The sequence below is a fragment of the Cetorhinus maximus genome, chromosome 18 (assembly GCF_964194155.1).
Source record: "Cetorhinus maximus chromosome 18, sCetMax3.hap1.1, whole genome shotgun sequence".
NCBI lineage: Eukaryota > Metazoa > Chordata > Chondrichthyes > Lamniformes > Cetorhinidae > Cetorhinus > Cetorhinus maximus.
Genome location: NC_135896.1, coordinates 44,074,215 through 44,093,525, shown reverse-complemented (window position 1 = coordinate 44,093,525; position 19,311 = coordinate 44,074,215). Strand labels below are relative to the sequence as shown.

General features: G+C 45.1%; 1 protein-coding gene across 1 annotated transcript in view; it reads left to right on the top strand.

Annotated features, from left to right (window-relative positions):
- Positions 1-19,006, top strand: part of pygl (phosphorylase, glycogen, liver) — a 165,549-nt gene extending 146,543 nt beyond the window's left edge. Inside the window, exons 18-20 of the mRNA XM_078563411.1 lie at positions 12,410-12,544; positions 17,719-17,785; positions 18,851-19,006. Coding sequence (XP_078419537.1) covers positions 12,410-12,544; positions 17,719-17,785; positions 18,851-19,006 — 358 coding nt within the window. The remainder of the gene's footprint in view (positions 1-12,409; positions 12,545-17,718; positions 17,786-18,850) is intronic.
- The last annotated feature ends 305 nt before the right edge of the window (positions 19,007-19,311 follow it).

The following is a 19,311-nucleotide window of genomic DNA, read 5'->3' as shown; positions in this document are numbered from 1 at the left end:
TAACCTGACAGTGGCAGTTCAGTGAGGCAGGTTAGACCTCACCCACCTGCATTTTCCAATATTCTCTGCTACCGCCCTAATGACTTTCAGAGATAGTTACAGATGGAAATGAGGCTGCAAAGTGTAGGGAAAATGGCTGGTGAAGGATATAAGGAAGAGATCAAAGATGGTCTTGTCTATGATCAAGATAATGGAAGTGAGGGAGGCAATGGCATAGTGGTAATATCACAGGGCTAGTAATCTGGAGGTACAGGCTTAATGCTCTTGGGATACAGGTTCAAATCCCACCACAGTGGAATTTAAATTCAATTAATTAATCTAGAATTAAAAGCTAGCCTAACAACCATTGTTGTTAAAAACTAACTAATGCCCTTCAGGGAATCTGCCATCCTTACCTGATCTGGCCTATGTGTGAGATTCCAGAACCACAAGCAATTTGGTTGACTCCTAAGTGCCTTCTGAAATGACCTAGCAAGCTACTCAGTTGTATCCAACTGCAAAAAGCCTACAAAAAGGAACGAAACTAGATGGATCATCTGGTGTTGACCTTGGAAACGACAATAGCACTCCCAGCCCTGTCAACCCTGAAAAGTCCTCCTTGCTAACATTTGGAGAGCTGGCCTACAGGCTAGTCAAGCAACAGCCTGACATAGTCATACTCACTGAACCAAACCTTACAATATCCCAGAGATCACCATCCCTGGGTATGTCCTGTCCCACTGACAGGACAGACCCACTGGAGGTGGTGGCACAGTGGTATACAGTCAGGAAGGAGTTGCTCTGGGAGTCCTCAACATTGAAACTGGACCCCATGATGTCTCATGGCATCAGTCAGACATGGGCAAGGAAACTACCTGCTGGTTACCACCAAACACCCTCAGTTGATGAATCAGTACTCCTGCATGTTGAACACCACTTTGAGGAAACGCTGAGGGTGGCAAGCATACAGAATGTACTCTGGGTGACTTCAATGAGTGTAGCACCACTATTGACCAAGCTGGCTGAGTCCTAAAGGACATAGCTGCTAGACTGGGTCTTTGGCAGGTGCTGAGAGTACCAACAAGAGGGAAAAATCTACTTAACTTTGTCCTCACCAGTCTACCTGTTGCAGATGCATCTCCAAGACATGATGGGTAGGTAGGAGTGACCACTGCACAATCCTTGTGGAGATAGAGTCCAGTCTTTACCTTGAGAAAACCCTCCATCATGTGGTGTGGGACTATCACCATGATAAATAGGATTGGTTTCAAACAATGCTGGCGACTCAAAACTGGCCATCTATGAGGCACTGTGGGCAATCAACAGCAGCAGAATTCTATGCAGCCAAAATCTGTAACCTCAAGGCCAGCTTATCCCCCACTCTACCATTACCATTAAGCCGATGGTTCAGTGAAGAATGCAGGAGGGCATGCCAGGAGCAGCACCAGACATACCTAAAAATGAGGTGTCAACTCGGTGAGGCTAAAACACAGGACCTGCATGCCAAACAACAGAAGCAGCAGGCGATAAGCTCTGCAGTGCTGCCACATCCAGTCATGAATAGTGGTGGAAAATTAAACAACCAACTGGAGGAGGAGGCTCCACCAATCTCCCCATCCTCAATGAGCCAGAACTTTGGCCAGAAGTACCAAGTGACTGATTAATCTTGGCCTCCTCCTGAAATACCCAGCATCACTGATGCCAGACTTTAGCCAATTCGATTCACTCCATGTGATATCAAGAAATGGCTGAAGGCACTGGCTACAGCAAAAGCTATGAGCTCTGATAATATTCCAGCAATAGTACTGTAGACTTGCATTCCAGAACTAGCTGCGTCCCTAGCCAAGTTGTTCTAGTATGGCTACAACACTGACATCTACACGGCAATGTGGAAAATTGCCAGGTATGTCCTGTCCACAAAAAGCAGGACAAACCCAACCTGGCCAATTACCACCCCATCAATCTACTCTCAAACATCAACAAAACGATGGAAGATGTGATCGACAGCGCTATCAAGCAGCACTTACTCAGCAATAACCTGCCCACTGATGGTCAGATTGGATTCTGCCAGGGCCACTCAGCTCCTGACCTCATTACAACCTTGGTCCAAACATGGACAAAAGAGCTGAACTCCAGAGGTGAGGTGAGAGTGATTGCCCTTGACATCATGGCAGTATTTGACTAAGTGTGGCATCAAGGAGACCTAGCAAAACTGAAGTCAATGGGAATCAGGGAGGAAAACTCCTTGCTGGTTGGAGTCATACCTAACACAAAGGAAGATAATTATGGTTGGGGTTGTGGTCCTTGGGGTTATCATTGGCCAGAAACTGAACTGGACCAGCTATATAATATTGTGGCCACAAGAGCAGGTCAGAGGCTGGTAATTCTGTGGAGAGAATTCTCACCTCCTGACCCTCCAAAGCCTGTCCACCATCTACAAGGCATAAGTCAGGAATATGATGGAAAACTCCCCACTTGCCTGGGTGAGTGCAGTTCCAACAACACTGAAAAAGCTTGACACTATCCAAGACAAAGTTGCCTGCTTGACTGGCACCCCAACCAACACCTTTAAACATTTACTCCCTCCACCACCAACTCGCAGTGGCAGCAGTGTGTACCATCTACAAGATGCACTGCAGCGATTCATCATGGCTGCTTCAACAGCACCTTCCAACCCACAACCACTACCACCTAGAAGGACAACGGCAGCAGATGCATTGTAACACCACCATCTCCAAGTTCCCTTCCAAGTCACACACCATCACCATTCCTTCAGTATCGCTTGGTCAATATCCTGAAACTCCCTCTGTGGGTGCTCCTACAATACCTGGACTGCAGCAGTTCAAGAAGGCAGCATACCACCACCTTCTCAAGGGCAATTAGGGATGGGCAATAAATGCTGGCCTAGCCAGCGACAGCCACATCCTATGAACTAATAAAAAAAATGTATAGAGGCCACAGGCAATGATATTCAGGGAGAGGTTACAGGAAGGCAGTAAATTCAGAAGGCAGCAAACAAGGGAGCAGAGATGGAAGCTCAAATCACCAATGAGACATTCCTCAGTTCAGTGGCTGAGGAAGGAAAGGAAGAAGGATATCTTACAAAGAAGGTCAAGCAGTGAAGAGGTGGTAGACAGTGAAAATTTTAAAGGCAAGTGTTGGAACAACGTGAGGTGCTCAATGGAGAAAAAAGTACTAAAGTAGTAGGGTGAGAGATCAAGATGTGGCTTGATGATAAGGACCAAACTGTTCATGCAGCAGTTCAGGTGGGGTAAGTGGGAAGGCTTTGGTAAGGAACAAGGTATCGCCACCCATGAAATGAATTATAGTCAGAGCCAGGATATCAATACAGTAATCCACAATAAGGTTGTGGCTAGCAAGTGCTTTGTTCAGGAGTGAATAGACAATGTAGAGCAGGCTACATTGTTGATCAGTTGGCAACATCGAAGAGAACAGTGGTGGTGCAGTGTCATGTCGTGTCATGTGAGGTGGGGCAGTTAGTACTGGAAGGAGGTTGATGATATGAACCCCTGAATGGACAAGTTTTATGATGTGGTTGGTGAGAGAGAGGAGAATGGGGCATTTATGGTAGCTGATCAAAAGCAACAGCAATGGGTGCTTGTAGGCCCTTCATATTGTCAAGAGAGGCATAAAAGGCAGCTGCAAACTTATTCAAGAGGGATGAGTGGCAGGAAAATAGAGGAGTAGTGAAGAATTGGAATAGGGATTACCTGTGGCAAAGTATCCAAATGAGGAGATTCTTAAAAAATTCTTACATGGGATATTGGCATCGCTGGTAAGGCCAACATTTGTTTCCCATCCCTAATTGCCCTTAAGGAGGTGGTGGTGAGCTGCCTTCTTGAACTACTGAAGTCCACCTGGTGCAGGTATACTCACAGCACTGTTAGAAAGGGAGTTCCACCATTTTTATCCAGTGATAGTAAAGGAATGGTGATATAGTTCCAAATCAGGATGTTGTGTGGCTTGGAAGGGAACTTGCAGGTGGTGGTGTTCCATGCGCCTCCTGCCCTTGTCTTTCTAGGTGGCAGAGGTTGTGGATTTGGAAGGTGCTGCTGAAGGAGGTTTGGCAAGTTGCTGCAGGGCATCTTGTATATGGTATACATTGCTTGTATTGGGTGCCGGTGGTAGATAGAGTGCTGATCATGTGGGCCGCTTTGTCCTAGATGGTGTTGACCTTCTTGAGTGTTGTTCAAGCCGCACACATCCAGGTAAGTGGACAGTATTCCATCACACTCCTGACTTGTGCTTGTAGATAGTGGACAGAGTTTGGGAAGACAGGAGCTGAGTTACTTGCTACAGAATTCCCAGCCTCTGACCTGCTCTTGTAGCCACAGGATTTATATTGCTTATCCAGTTCAGTTTCTGGCCAATGTTAACCCCGCCCAAGCATTCTGTTGAAGAGTCATATGGACTCGAAACGTTAACTGTGTTCCTATCCGCCGATGCTGCCAGACCTGCTGAGTTTTTCCAGGTATTTTTATTTTTGTTTTGGGTTTCCAGCATCCGCAGTTTTTTGCTTTTATTTTGATAGTGGGGATTCAGTGATTGTAATGCAATTAAATGTCATGAGGAATGGTTAGATTCTCTCTTGTTGGAGATGCTCATTGCCTGGCACTTGTATGGCATGAATGTTACTTGCCACTTATCAGCCCAAGACTAAATATTGTCTAGATCTTGCTGCATGTGAACACGGCTGCTTCAGTATCTGAGAAGTTGCAAATGGTGCTGAACATTGTGCAATCAGCAACAAACTTCCCCATTTCTGCCCTTATGATGGAGAGAAGGTCATTGATGAAGCAGCTGAAGATGGTTGGACTTCGGACACTACACTGAGGAACTCCTGCAGCTATGCCCTGGGCCTCTAACAACCACAACTATCTTCCTTTGTGCGAGGTATGATTTTGACCAGTGGAGAGTTTTCCCCCTTGATTCACATTGACTTTAATTTTGCTAGGAATTTTTGATGCCACATCCGGTCAAATGTTGCCGCGATGTCAAGCGCAGTCACTCTTATCTCACCTCTTGAGTTCAGCTCTTTTGTCCATGTTTGAACCAAGCCTGTAATGAGGTCAGGAGCCAAGTGGCCCTGGTGGAACCCAAACTGACCATCAGTGAGCAGGTTACTGCTGAATAGGTGCCGCTTGATAGCGTTGTCGATGACACCTTCCATCACTTTGCTGATGAATGAGAGTAGACTGATGGGGCAATAATTGGCCGGATTGGATTCATCCTGCTCTTTGTGGGCAGGACATACCTGGGCAATGTTCCACATTGTCAGGTGGATGCCAGTGTTGTGGCTGTACAGGAACAGATTGGCTAGGGGGAGCAGCTATTTCTGGAGCACAAGTCTTCAGGGATACTGGGTGTTGTCAGTGCCCATAGTCTTTGCTGTATCCAGTGCCTTCAGTCATTTCTTGATATCATGTAGAATGAATTGAAATGGCTGAAGACTAGCATCTGTAATGCTGGGGATCTCAGCAGGAGAGCAAGTTGGTGATCTGTTTGGCACTCCTGGTTTAAGATGGTTGCAAATGTTTCAGCCTTGTCTTTCATTCTGATGTGCTGGGCGCCCCCATCATTTGAATAGGATATTTGTGGAGCCACCTCCTCCAGTTTGTAGTTTAATTGTCTATCACCATTCACAACTGGATGTGGCAGGAGTGCAGAGCTTTATTCTGATCCATTGGTTGTGGAATCACTTAGCTCTTGTTATTCGCATGCTACTTCCGCTGCTTGCATGCAAGTAGTCCTGTGTTGTGGCTTCACCAGGTTGACACCTCATGTTTTTTGTGCTTTGTGCTGCTCCTGGCATGCTCTCCTGTACACTTCTTTGAACCGGGGTATTGATCCCTGGCTTGATGGTAATGGTAGGATTAAGGATATGCCGGATTGTGAGGTTGCAGATTATAGTTGAATACAGTTCTGCTGCTGCAGCTGGTGGCTCACAGCACCTCGTGGATGTTCAGTTTTGAGCTGCCGATGGGGGATATCCTCATTGTGAAGACGGGACTTCGTCTTCACAAGGACTGTGCAGTGGTCACTCCTACCAAGATTGCCAAGGACAGATACTTCTGCAAGAGGTAGATTGATGAGGACAATGATCCCTTACACCTGCCGCAGACCCAGTCTAGCAGATATGTTTTTTGGAACTCGGCCTGCTCAATCAGTTGTGGTACTACTGAGCCACTTTTGGTGATGGACATTGAAGTACCCCACTCAGAGTACATTGTGTGCCCTTGCTACCCTCAGTGCCTCTTCCACGTGGTGTTCAACATGGAGGAGTTTCTATACAGAAGCTACAATGGTGGGAGGTGTGGTGGAGGTGGTAGGTGCTAATCAGCAGGAGGTTTCCTTGCCCATGTTTGATCTAACGCCATGAGACTTTATGGGGTCCGGAATCAATGTTGAGGATTCCTAGGGCAAATCCCTTCCGACTGTGTACCATTGTGCTAACACCGCTGATGGATCTGTCCTACCAGTGGAATAGGACATACCCTGGGATGTTGATGGTGGCATCTGGGACATTGGCTGTAAGGTAATGTATGTTTCGGTGAGTCTGACTACGTTAGGTTGTTGTTTGACTGGCCTGTGGGACAGCTCTCCCAATTTTGGCACAAGCCACCAGATGTTAGTAAGGAGAACTTTGCAGTGGTGACAGAACTTGGTGTGCCATTGTCATTTCCAGTGCCTAGGTCGATGCCTGGTGGTTCACAGAATCTTAACAGTGCAGAAGGAGGCCATTCGGCTCATCGAGTCTACACTGGCTCTCTGAAAGAGCATTCTACCTAGTCCCATTCCCTTGCCTTATCCTCTTAACCTTGCACATTCTGTCTTTTCAGATAGCAATCTAATTCCCTTTTGAATACCTTAATCGAACCTGCCTCCACAACCCTCTCAGGAAGTTCTTTCCAGACTCCAGCCACTCTCTGGGTGAAAAATTTTTTCCTCTCATCATTTTGCTAATTATTTTGAATCTGCGCCTTCTAGTTCTTGATGCTTTCTTGAGTGGGAACAGTTTCTCACTATTTATCCTGTCCATACCCCTCAGGATCTTGAATACCTCTATCAAGTCTCCTCTCAGCCTTCTTTTCTCCAAGGAAAACAGTCCTAACTTCCCCAATCTATCCTCACAGCTACAGTTCTTTATCCCTGGAATCATTCTTGTGAATCTCCCCTGTACTCTCTCCAATGCCTTCACACCCTTCCTCAAATCTTCTTCTTCTTAGGCAGTCCCTCGGGGTCGAGGATGATGACTTACTTCCACACGAAAAATAAGTTCTCAGGTGACTGAAGAGTCCAATGTGCGACCTAGTCACAGGTGGGGCAGACGGTGGTCGGGGGAGGGTGGAGTGCCCAGGTTGCCATGTGCTCCTTACTCGGCTTCAGCTAGCCCTTGGTGATGAGACCCAGGGTGTTCAACTCCTTCCCAGATACTTTCCCTCCACTTCGGGCAGTATTGGGCCAGGGATTTCCAGATGTCGGTGGGGATGTTGCACTTTTTCAAGGACACTTTGAGGGTGCCCTTGAAGCATTTCCTCTGCCCTCCTGGGGCTCGCTTGCTGTGTCGAAGCTCCAAGTAAAGCACTTGTTTCATGAGTCTCGTGTCAGGCATGCGGACGAGGTGGCCCACCCAGTGGAGCTGTTTGAGTGTGGTCAACACTTCGATGCTGGGGATGTTGTCCTGAGCAAGAACACTGACGTTGGTGCACCTATCCTGCCAATGGATTTGCAAGATCTTGCGGAGGCAGTGCTGGTGGTACTTCTCCAGAGTTTTGAGGTGCCTGCTGTACATTGTCCACATCTCTGAGTCATATAGGAGGGTGGGTATCACTACTGCTCTGTAGACCATGAGCTTGGTGCTGGGTTTGAGGTCCTGGTCTTCAAACACACTCTTCCGAAGGTTGCACTGGCACACTGAAGGTGGTTTTGGACCTCATCTTTGAAATCTGCCCTACTTGACAGTAACCTCCCAAGATATGGAAAGTGGTCCATGTTGTCCAAGGCCTCATCGTGGATTTTGATAACTGGGGTCAGTGCGGTGTGGAGGGGGCAGGTTGGTAGAGGACCTTTGTTTTTCGGATGTTTAGTGTAAGCCCAAGTCCTCAAGTATGGTGACCAGAACTGGACGCAGTACTCCAGATGAGGCCTAACTAGTGTCTAATATGATTTCAATATGACCTCATTACCCTTGTACTCAATGCCCTTATTAATAAAGCCTAAGATACTATATGCTTTATTAACTGCTCTCTCAACATGCCCTGCCATTTTCAATGATTTATGTACATATACACCGAGGTCCCTCTATTCTTGCACCTCCTTTAGAGTTTCTGCCTTTATTTTATCCTGTCTCTCCATATTCTTCCTGCCAAAATGAATCACCTCACACTTCTCTGCATTGAACTTCATCTGCCACTTGTCTGCCCAATCCACCAACATGTCTCTGTCCTTTTGAAGTTCATGACTATCCGCATCACAGTTGACAACATTTTCAATCTTCGTATCATCTGCAGATATTTAAATCATGCCCTGGACACCACAGACTAGGTCATTAATATATCTGGAAGAGCAAGGGTCCCAACGCTGACTCCTGGACAACTCCACTACAAACCTTCCTCCAACCTGAAAAACAACCATTTATCACTACTCTCTGTTTTCTGTTACTCAGCCTATTTCTTATCCAAGTACTTTTGTAGGTTTTTTTGCATAGGTTCCTCCGGCTTTTTTCTTTTTTGACTTTTCTGTAGCTATTTGGTACAACTGAGTGGCTTGTTCGGTCATTTCAGGGGGCACATAAGAGTCAACCACATTGCTGAGAGTATGGAGTCACATGTAGGCCAGACCAGGTAAGGACAGCAGATTTCCTTCTCTAAATGACATTTGTAGACCTGGTGGGTTTTTATGACAATCGATAGTTTAATTGTAGGCACCATGATTGGCTAATGGGAAGGGCAGGAGGCAGGAGAGAAGAAACAAAGATGAAAAAGAAAGAGAAATAAAAGTAATGGAGCCGTCACCAAAATGTGCATGTGAATAAATACTGAGCAAATTCAGAATTCATAGGAATAGCGGAAATTAGGAGGGACAAGTCCAGGTTGTAAAGAGATGACAGGAAGGAAATAATATAAGAGTTCAAAGTCTTAGATTCTGTGGTGGTATGAATTTGACTTGTAGACAGAATGGAATCAGCTTGGAGTGCCTCTGAACCAGCGTCTAGGTCGGAAAACAGTTTCAGAGTGAGGAGATCCAGGAGGCATTCAAGTGGCAAGAGTATTAGTGAGAATATTGGTGGAGATTGTTCAGAGGGCCACAGAGGAGTGGAAAGTCAATCATTAGCTAGAATAGGTTAATGTAGGTGTCCAGAAGAGGTGCATAGTGGCCTCTAGCCTTAGCAGTGTGCATCAGCAAATCCACTATAACAACAAAGAAGCAAAAGGATTTAAACAAAAGGACTAAGAGCAGTGGAGGTCCAGAAGAGGGAGGACAAAAGATGAATCCATATGATCAGTGCAAATGAGGGAGCGGGGCTGAAGAGAAATGAGGAGAACACAAGATTGGGAGCAGCAGCAGGAGTTTAAGGAGCTGGCTCTAACACAGAGTGATGGAGGAATTCCGAGGACCAGTGGAGCACAGCAAAGCTAGTAGCCACAGGGAGCCAGGGGTAGCAATAAAACTGAAATCATTTAATCTCAGTGAAGGAGCAGAAAACTGAACAAGACCAGGTACTGGAATTGAAGCAGTCCAGCAGAGAGTACAATCTCAGTAGAAAGAAAGTGGAACTCACAATAAAGCACAGGAGTGGAGCAGAATCAAGGTAATCAAAACATAAAGTATAGTCCAGCAGAACCGAAAAGTTCAAAGGCATAGGAAATAAAATGTGAGTTTCAGCTGTGAAAAGAGCACAGCTAGCAGGTTCAAAGGATGGAATGTGTTCTGAGTAGATCAGTTTAATTATTAGCTTGAACTTGTAAATGGAGTTAAAATGTATTCATTATTAGGGGCAGGAGATCTTAAGCTGTAGAGGTAAGTAAATTGGGAGAAAAGGGCAATGGATCATTATGTTATGGAGATTTTACTCCAGGGGCAGGATCTTTAGGTCGGCAAGCGGGGGAGTGGGGCCCGCTTGCCGACGCGTAAAATGACGTTGGGCGGAACTCCCGACATCACCCCATGTCATCTCCATTTTCAGGTTGGCGGGGGTGCAGCCGAATCAGTTGTGTGCTGGCCAACCTGTCATGGCGGGACCAACCGTGGGGACTTTGGTGGCCCAGACAAAAGCCCATTGACTTTCTGTGGGACCGAATGATCCAGGCGGCAGGCGGGGCTGGAAATGCCCATCCTCTGACTCTGTATGTGCTTGCTTTTGAAGGAGCTAGCACCATTTTTCAGTTGGTTGTGCCAGTTGCAATGATCCTGGGTGAGCTTCTCCCAGGACTGGAAGTTGATAACAAAACTTCTAAGTGAAGCCTTCAGCATGTCCTTGTAACACTTCCTTTGACCGCCATGAGCGCGCACCCCAGCCTTAAGCTGTCCGTAGAAGATTTTAGCTCCCTGTTACAAGATCTTTCCTGACTTGGAAGGGGATAGGATAAGTGCTTCACCAGACTGGTTTAGGCTATAAACTAACAGATTTATTCATAATTAATGGAGAAGTAAACATAAGCTAAGACATAGGTCTGAATTTTCACTCTTGCTTCAGGTGTGCAGAGTTTGTAGAATTCCTGTCTCCACAAACCCAACTCCTGAAAAAGTGCCCCAGAAGTTTGGATTCTCGTTCTAGGGGTTGGGGGTAGGGGAGCCAGGTTTTATGGGAGCCGTGCCCATCGCCGCCAGAGAAAGTTCATATGCAGCCACAGGGAATGCCGGGTGCAGAGGCAGACTGGCAAGCTGCACTTCAAGGGGAACTCGGAGGTGAATGCACAGTAACATTGTGCATTGCTCGCAAAGGTCACCTGTTGGACCTGCTTGGAGTCAGGCCTCTAGCTTATTTGCCCACTCAAACAACGCAGGCACCCCAGTGATAATGGTAGGTTGTGAATTCAGTCATGTGGGACTAATGCTGTAATAGTAGCCCCCAGGTTTATGTCAACAGACAGCGTGAAATAGCAAACACTGACTTTTTTCAATACTGCAGACATTTCTTTTCAAATATTTAAAGAGAAGGTAATTTAAATGCCTTGACAGCACACTTTGACAGTTCCAATGATTTTATCCACATTTTCTGCACATGCATGTCTACTTTTAACAATCAGAAAGGACACTTGACCTCTCCCAAAGAACATTTCACCGGTCCCAATGGGCACCCGACCTCTCCCAAAGGTGCATTAGGACGATATCCAAAAGGGTACTTCACCTCTCCAAAAGGGTGCCGTACCTCTCCAATTTACGAAAACCAGATCAGATTGAAGGCAACTGTTTTTTTAACATGTGCAGCTGCTTCCAAGGTTTGACCTGTCCCCATTCTGCCCCAGTGCGAAAATGGGGGCTTGGTTTGGAGACGGGACTTATGGATTCGGGCCTCCAGTGCCATTTTTGCAAGGATGGAGAGCCTCCCCATTTGTGTGAAATTCTGGCTATACAGTGTGTTTACATTAGTTACAGGTTTTACTATGCCTCTTTAAAAAATAAAAAATAACAGCCATATGCTGTGCTAAACTACATTGTTTACTAGGTTGACATATGGCCTCATTCCCTATTTCCCTGCCATTTCTGCTACTACCCTTGCCAATTTGAGTAAGGTAACTGAGGATAATTCAGCCCCAATATGCCAAGAGGGAAAGAAAAAGCCTTACATTTCAAAAGTGCATTGAAAAGAGCATAAGAATAATCCATTATAATGAGTAAAAACTAAGCGGGAAATGATCCTTGCACAATTTGGAAATAGATTTTCCTGTACTTCCTGCTATAACTCTTTGTACAACACCCCTGCTTTCATTTCCCCCTCATCTACGGGAGATTTTGAAGCAATGCTGTACAAGGTGAAGTTTGAAGAAGTCTGGATGGGAAGGACAGAATCAATTATAATAGTTTACTCCTTTGCTTCAAACTTCTGTGTGTTTGGCAGTTTTTGGGTTCCTTCTAATAGTAATACCCAAACAATTAATGAAATACTGGTTCTCATAGTATGGGGACAATTATAGATACATGGCAGGGCAGCTAAGGAAATGCAGCAATGGGGAAAGGCTAATATTGAAAATAAGTGTCCAGGATTGTGTGCTAAGATTGGGAACAAAAGTTATTTGGTAAATAGAAGAAATGTGATTTTCTTCTTGAAACCATTTATAATAAAAGATCTATTAAATATCAATTGCTGTTTATCAAAACTGTTATTTCAGTAAACTTGTGTTTGATGGTCTGTTCTGCCACAGGACATCAGATTATCTATTGCTAATTTACGCTGATATTTTTTCAGATACAATGCCTTGCAATATTATGAAAACTTACCAGAATTGAAAGAGGTGATCGATCAGATCGCAGCTGGACATTTTTCTCCAAGCGAACCTGAACTTTTCAGAGATATCCTGAATATGCTTTTTCACAATGATAGGTAATCGCTGAAGCTCTTTTATACGTCATTAATGACATCTCTTTCCTGTCTGCTTCTCCCAAATATGAAGACCCAATTCTATCTGCCCTGATACTTCAGCAGTAGCTTCTCTTCACTCATTCCCAGTTTTAGCAGCTTTTCTCCTTCTCCTCAAAAGCCAAGAAGAGTGAAGCCCCCCGATTCAGTGACATATCCCTGGGATGCCTTCTGGACACTGTGGAGGCCCACTGCTATGTCCTCAACCCCTGCTCTGGCCGCAGTCTCACCACTCTGGCTTGGGAGGTGGTGGCAGAAGTGGTCAGTGCCAACGCTGCCCAGAAGAGGTCAGCCATCCAGTACAGAAAACAGATGAATGATCTCATCCGTGTTGCCAGGGTAAGGCAACCATCTCATTACTCTAAACTCACACACTCTCAAAACTATCACACATTCACTGGCATCTCACTCACTGCCAGCTCAAGGGATATCACCAATCACTCTCTCACACAAACCCTCACATCACCATCAGGCTTCATCTCCTCTGCAGACTGCCTCCTCAGCCTTCACCATCTTGAGGCCACTTGCACAGATCAACATGTGACCCCACACATCCCCTGGGATACCCAGCTTCCCCAGGACAGCCCATGCCCTGCAGCCTCTTCCCTTGCCGGAGGCCGTTTCTCCCCTTTCCCCAAGCAAGACCTTGCCCTGCAGCTGTTGAAAAACCAGCCTGCCATACGGCTGGTCTGGTAGGTAGAGACACGTCCGTGAGCCCCCTAAAAGTGATGTGGTGCTGCCTGTGAAGCTTAGCGCTAATGATCGCGAGTGCTGCCCGAAGGAAGGTAGGCAAACAAACCTCAAAGTGCGGCTCGACAAGTGCACGTCGCTTATGTACAGCCTTTGAAACAAGGGCATGCCTGGATGATCCAGCGTGGAGGGTTGATTCCGGTGAGCAGGGCTTATAATGATATTCAGATGTATTAAAATGAAGTTCCCAACGTCTGGCAGTGGGAAAGACAGCCCACCAAAGACGGACAGAGTGGACGATCACAAGCTGGTTACACGATGGCGTGAAACCAATTTTTGGCCTTCGTGGCATATTGTCCATTCACACCTGTCATGACACCCAATGCCAACGGACACGGGAAATTCCACCCTTGGTCTGATTTCCCAGCGTCAACAAATTTCACATGTTTTGGAGTTCACCTATTGTGGTAAAGTGGAATGCTATGCACCTTTAAGAGAATGTAGTTAGTTGACCATGTGACTGTATTGACCCATCGTTACACAGCTGGGGGTTCTTGGCTAACTCTAAGTCTAGAGCTGGAGGTGATTGAAGAAGCACACATGGCGTTAGTGCTCTGTTCTTTGTTCCAATAAACCACCAGTGTTTGTTCAGTTAATCGGTCTCTCTGTCTGTATTGTTTCAAGCACCGATTAATGTGTTCATATCAAGGGCACAGCTAGCATTCACCAGACAAAGCAAACCTGATAACCAAAAACATAAAATTGGCAACGAGGATAAACCAGATCAATTGACAGTAATCAAGAAAGTCACAGTAAGCCAGCTACATTATTTTGACACTACCTTGAAAGCTGTTTGAAAGTGCAGTCTCCATAGTCATCGAGTATGCTGCAGCTTGGGCATCTTGAACCATTTGACCCCATTTCCAATGACTGGTCTCATTACGTCAGACAGCTAGCATTCTTCTTTACCACTAATGACATCGCGGGGGAGGACAAGAAGAGGGTGATTCTTTTGTCCATGTGTGGAAGCAAAACATATGGGCTGATCCGCAGCCTCACATCACCTAACACCCCCGATACAAAGACTTTCGACGAGTTAGTAAGCATTGTATAAAACCACCTGAAGCCAGAGCCCTCAGTCACTATGCAGCGTTTTAAATTTAATTCGAGGAATAGGTTTTCAGGAGAGACAATCGCTGGCTATGTAGCTGCTTTAAAGAAATTAATGGACTATTGTGAGTTTGAAACTTCAATTAATGACATGTTGAGAAACCAATTGATATGCAGAATCGGAGACGATGCTATTCAAAAGCAATTGGTATCTGAAACTAATCTAGACTTCAGTAAGGCGTTAGAATTGGCAGCAGCCATGGAGAGCGCTGTTGGAGACTTGGAGGCAATAAAAGATACACAAAATGGCACTGTCCATCTTGTAGGGCGGGAAGGGCGGTAACAAAAGTGTGAAAATGTCGGACTCCACAGAAAGACGGGGAATGCCCACTATGTACAGACCATTGGAGAGCAACTGTACTATAGTGAAAACCCATAACATTAATGAGAGAAGTGCATCCAGGCAGCCTACAAGTGGTCGACAGTTCAGAAATATTGAATGCTTTTTCTGCCACTGCAATGGTCGCATAATTGCGACCAATTATGGTAAATTGTCAAGGTAGGCTGAGACAGCATTTTAAGAACAAAGGTAGAAATTGTGAAATCTGTCTCGATGAAGATCCACAGGAAGCAGAACCTGACATCTATTGATTATACAACCTGAAGGTGGGTAGAACTGAGCCAATCCAGCTGTCATTAGAGTCAATGAACAACCCATCAAGATGGAGGTCGATACTGGGGCATCAATGCCTGTCATAGGAGAACATATGTTCAGACACTTGAATAAAGGAGTCCATCCTTTAAGTTTGGAAGAATCGGACACCAAATTAAAAACATATATGGGTGAAGAAATAAGAGTAAATCATATATGTCAAGTCCTGGTGTAGTATGGGGATCAGTGTTCAAATTTACCCCTTATAGTAGCAGCTGGGGCAGGCCCCAGTTTAACTGGTCAGAACTGGCCCAAAAAGATGAAATTGCTCTGGGCTGAGATTTTTCAAATTAGAACGAGAAACTTATAGGAATTGTTGCAAAAGTACACTTCCAGTTTCAGTGCCAGATAACAACGTGAAGGTTCTAATTCCCCAGAAACTTGTCTTAGTACCAAATTTTTTGGATTCCTCCCCTGTCCAGGCCAAACAAATCTGTGATTAAACAAGCTGAGATCCACTTTTATCTCACATCCGGGAGCAGGTCTTGAATGGATGGTCAGGCGAGCCAAAGTCTGATGACATGAAGCCCTATTTCAACTGCAGATATGAGCTCACCTGCCAGGACAGCATATTGCTCTGGGGACCAAGGGTTATCATGCCTCTGAGAGGGCAAAGGCCATTACTGACCGAATTACATAGCGCTCACCCTGGCATTAGTAGGATGAAGATGCTCACACGCAGCTACTTGTGGTGGCCAGGGATGGATGTGGACATCGAAACCCTAGTCAAAAGTTGTCTTCAATGCCAGCAAATACAAAAACTACCCCCCTTAGCTCTATTGCACCCCTGGGAATGGCCGGGGCAGCCATGGGTGCGCCTCCACGTCGACTATGTGGGGCCCTTCTTGGGCACAATGTTCGTTTTACTAATAGGTGCCCAATCTAAGTGAATGGATGTCAACAAAGTCCGGTCACCCATGTCTGCTGCCACCCACCATAGACCATTTGCAACAGAAATTTGCAGTGCATGGGTCACCAGAGGGGCCCGTGTCAGACAACAGGACTGCATTTATTTGCGGGGAGTTCCAGAGGCTTACAACCCTCAACGGAATAACTCATATCAAAACTTCAGCTTACTACTCTGCCTCTAATGGTTTGGCTGAGCGGGCAGTCCAAACTTTTAAGTCTGGGATGAAAAAGTTGGACAGGGATGCCATCAGCACCAGATTATCACAGTTTCTGTTCGCATACCAGACGATGCCACACACGACCACTGGTATTGCCCCTGAATTACTAATGAAAGACGTTTCCACGCCCGTCTAACTCATATCAAGCCAGATTTAGTGAGGTGGATGGAAAGAAGCCAAGAGGCCCAGAAGGCTAGGCATGATGGCCGTAATCATGAAAGAAAATTCACAGTGGGAGACATAGCTCTCACAAAGAACTTTGGAGATGGGCCCAATTGGCTATTAGGCAAATTGAGTGCCATGACAGGACCTCTCTTCTATAACGTATCAATAAATGGCCAAATAATTAGGCGACACATGGATCATCTCTGGAGAAGAGAGACAGGCCCACAAGAAGGAATGCTGTCATCATTTGCGTTGGAGTCTGCACCACATGTGGAAGAAATGTCACATGATTTGGAAGTACCAGTGGAGCCTGTTGGACCCTAGAGGGTCAAAGACACAAACTTGCCTGCTTCCACTGAAGTGCCTGGTGGACAGTTGACCCCTGAGAAGGAGGTCTCGGAAAAACCAACCGAGGCCATTGAGCTACGACACTCAACCTGCCCGAGCAAGCCTCCTGAGAGACTTGGCTTGTAAATAGTTATTCAAGCAAATAATTAGGATGTTGTGATGCTTGTCAATTGTACTTTCAAGTAAAGGGGGAGGGATGAGGTAAAGTGGAGTGCTATGTACCTTTAAGAGAATGTAGTTAGTTGACTATGTGACTGTACTGACCAATTGCTACACAGCAGGAGCTCCTTGGTTAACTCTAAGTCTAGAGCTGGAGGTGATTGAAGAAGCACACATGGTGTTAGTGCTCCGTACTTAGTTCCAACAAACCACCAGTGTTTGTTCAGTTAATCAATCTCTGCCTATATTGCTTCAAGCACCAACTAATGTGTTAATATCAAGGGTCCAGCTAGCGTTTGCTGGACAAAGTGAACCCGATAACCAAAAACATAAAACCTATGCTGTTTTGACAAAACTGGTGCACCAATTCCAATGGGAGAAAAGTTTATTTTTGTAGCTGTACCAAACAAAATTAAAAGTAGAAGGGTTGAACAGCCTGATATCTAAATTTGAAGCTTTGCTAGTGATCAGAAAACCAACATTTAACAAGCTGCTGAACCTCACATTCTCCAGGACTTAGTCCTGGAATTTGTTGTATTCCTGAGTTGGGAGTAACAGGCAGGTTTTAGGACTCTTATCGTGATCTCACCAGCTGTGTTTCATCCAATATTGTCTTTGCAAAACAGAGCATGTACAAGTAACAATCTTCTCCCATTTCCTGCAGAATTTCAGAAGTGGTTCAGATAGGGTGTTCCTCGACACCCAGATTTCTTAATAATTGTGTTAGAAAAGCTAAGCAATTTCAAGTCTGTAAAGTTCAACTCTAATTTGTAACAGCCTTTTGTTCTTATATTTTAATGGTGTTTCAAATTACGATTTATGTCCAGGTTCAAAGTGTTTGCTGATTTTGAATCTTATGTCAATACTCAAGAGAAAGTCAACCAATTATACCAGGTCAGAATATTGTACTCCCGACACTATTGTTTATGTATGCCTTTAAATTTAAAATGGATAAGCAGCTAAGTATCCTGGTCCTATCCTTAATATCAATATTTATGTATAACAAATCATCTTCAGTATTGCCCACAGTGAGTTGGATGACACAATGTTGTTTGGCATTTAAAACTATAAAGTGCATTGTATGCTTTGATCACTTTTTAGAAAAGATAGAGAGTAAAAATGGATAGAAAGTAAAACATAGAGAAAATAGTCAGGTTGCAAGTCAGCAGAAGGCTTGTAATAAGTAGTAATAGATAATGTGAGGGGTGGAACATGGGTGTAGAATTTGATGGAGGTATGTCTGTTTTTCAAGCAATGAATAGGTGTCCACGCTTCCAATATGCTGAGCATTTTGGTATGGCAAAAAGCTGGGCATCCAGGACCCACACCCTTCAGTGGCTCCTGAGATCTGGGAGCATTAAAGGTGACTCAGGGTCTAGAGTTTGTATTTATTAGTTTAGACCAAATACATCCCAAATGTAGGCTTGCCCTTGTGAGACCTTCAACTGTGGTCTTGACTGCCAGCTTCAGGGTTTTGCATTTCTAAAGCCCAGAGAGCTGGTTGGAGGAAGAAGAAAATGTACTTACCTACTGCTCTGTCCTCTTTGGATTTTTCCCAACCCACCCTCACTCCAAGACTCTCCAGTCAGGTGGGTTTGGGCGTAAGCCCTAATGTTCAATTTTTGAGCTGTGCATATGTTTGGATAGCACGTGGAAACACAAAGAGGAAGTTGACATGAAAGGGCCAGGACTCCCCCTTTTTTCCTCAATTCCCTTGCAATACTGGGCCTGTACATATGATAGGTAAATCCATTATGGGCAGGACGGCTTAATGGGGGTGTAATAATCCTCTGTCCCTTTCCTTTCTGCAGGACCTGAGAACTGCGCTGTATGACATTACCAGAAGAACTGATGTTTTCATGTATCAGGTTGCTCAATGTTAAGGTGTATGGATGATGGAAGTTTGTAAATTTGATAGAAAAATGAATTTTATGTTTTGTCTACCTGTACATTTTACAGAACCCAAGAGAATGGACCAAAATAGTAATTAAAAACATTGCTTCTTCTGGGAAGTTCTCCAGTGATCGAGCTATTACCGAGTATGCCCGTGATATCTGGGGCGTTGAACCCAAAGCCTTGAAGATTCCTGCTCCTAACGATTCAAAGGATACCTAGAACTCCAGTGTGAAGTCTTGAATACATTTAGCCAAGAATTTACAGCCCCGCCACAGCATGTCTCCCCCGGTGGATGCGACGAGCCATTTAAATCTCCATTCAGCTCGGCGAAACCATAATATCCCGCCAGGCCAGAGGGGCCGTAAAATCCTGGCCTATGTTGTACAATTATAGGCATAATGGGGAAGTATTTTGACTGATCTTTTTCAGTTTCAACGAAATAAAGCATCTTAAGTTTAGAATTTAACATTTTACAATGCCTAAGATTGTTTGCAATTTACAGTTAAGTATTTGATAATTACAGG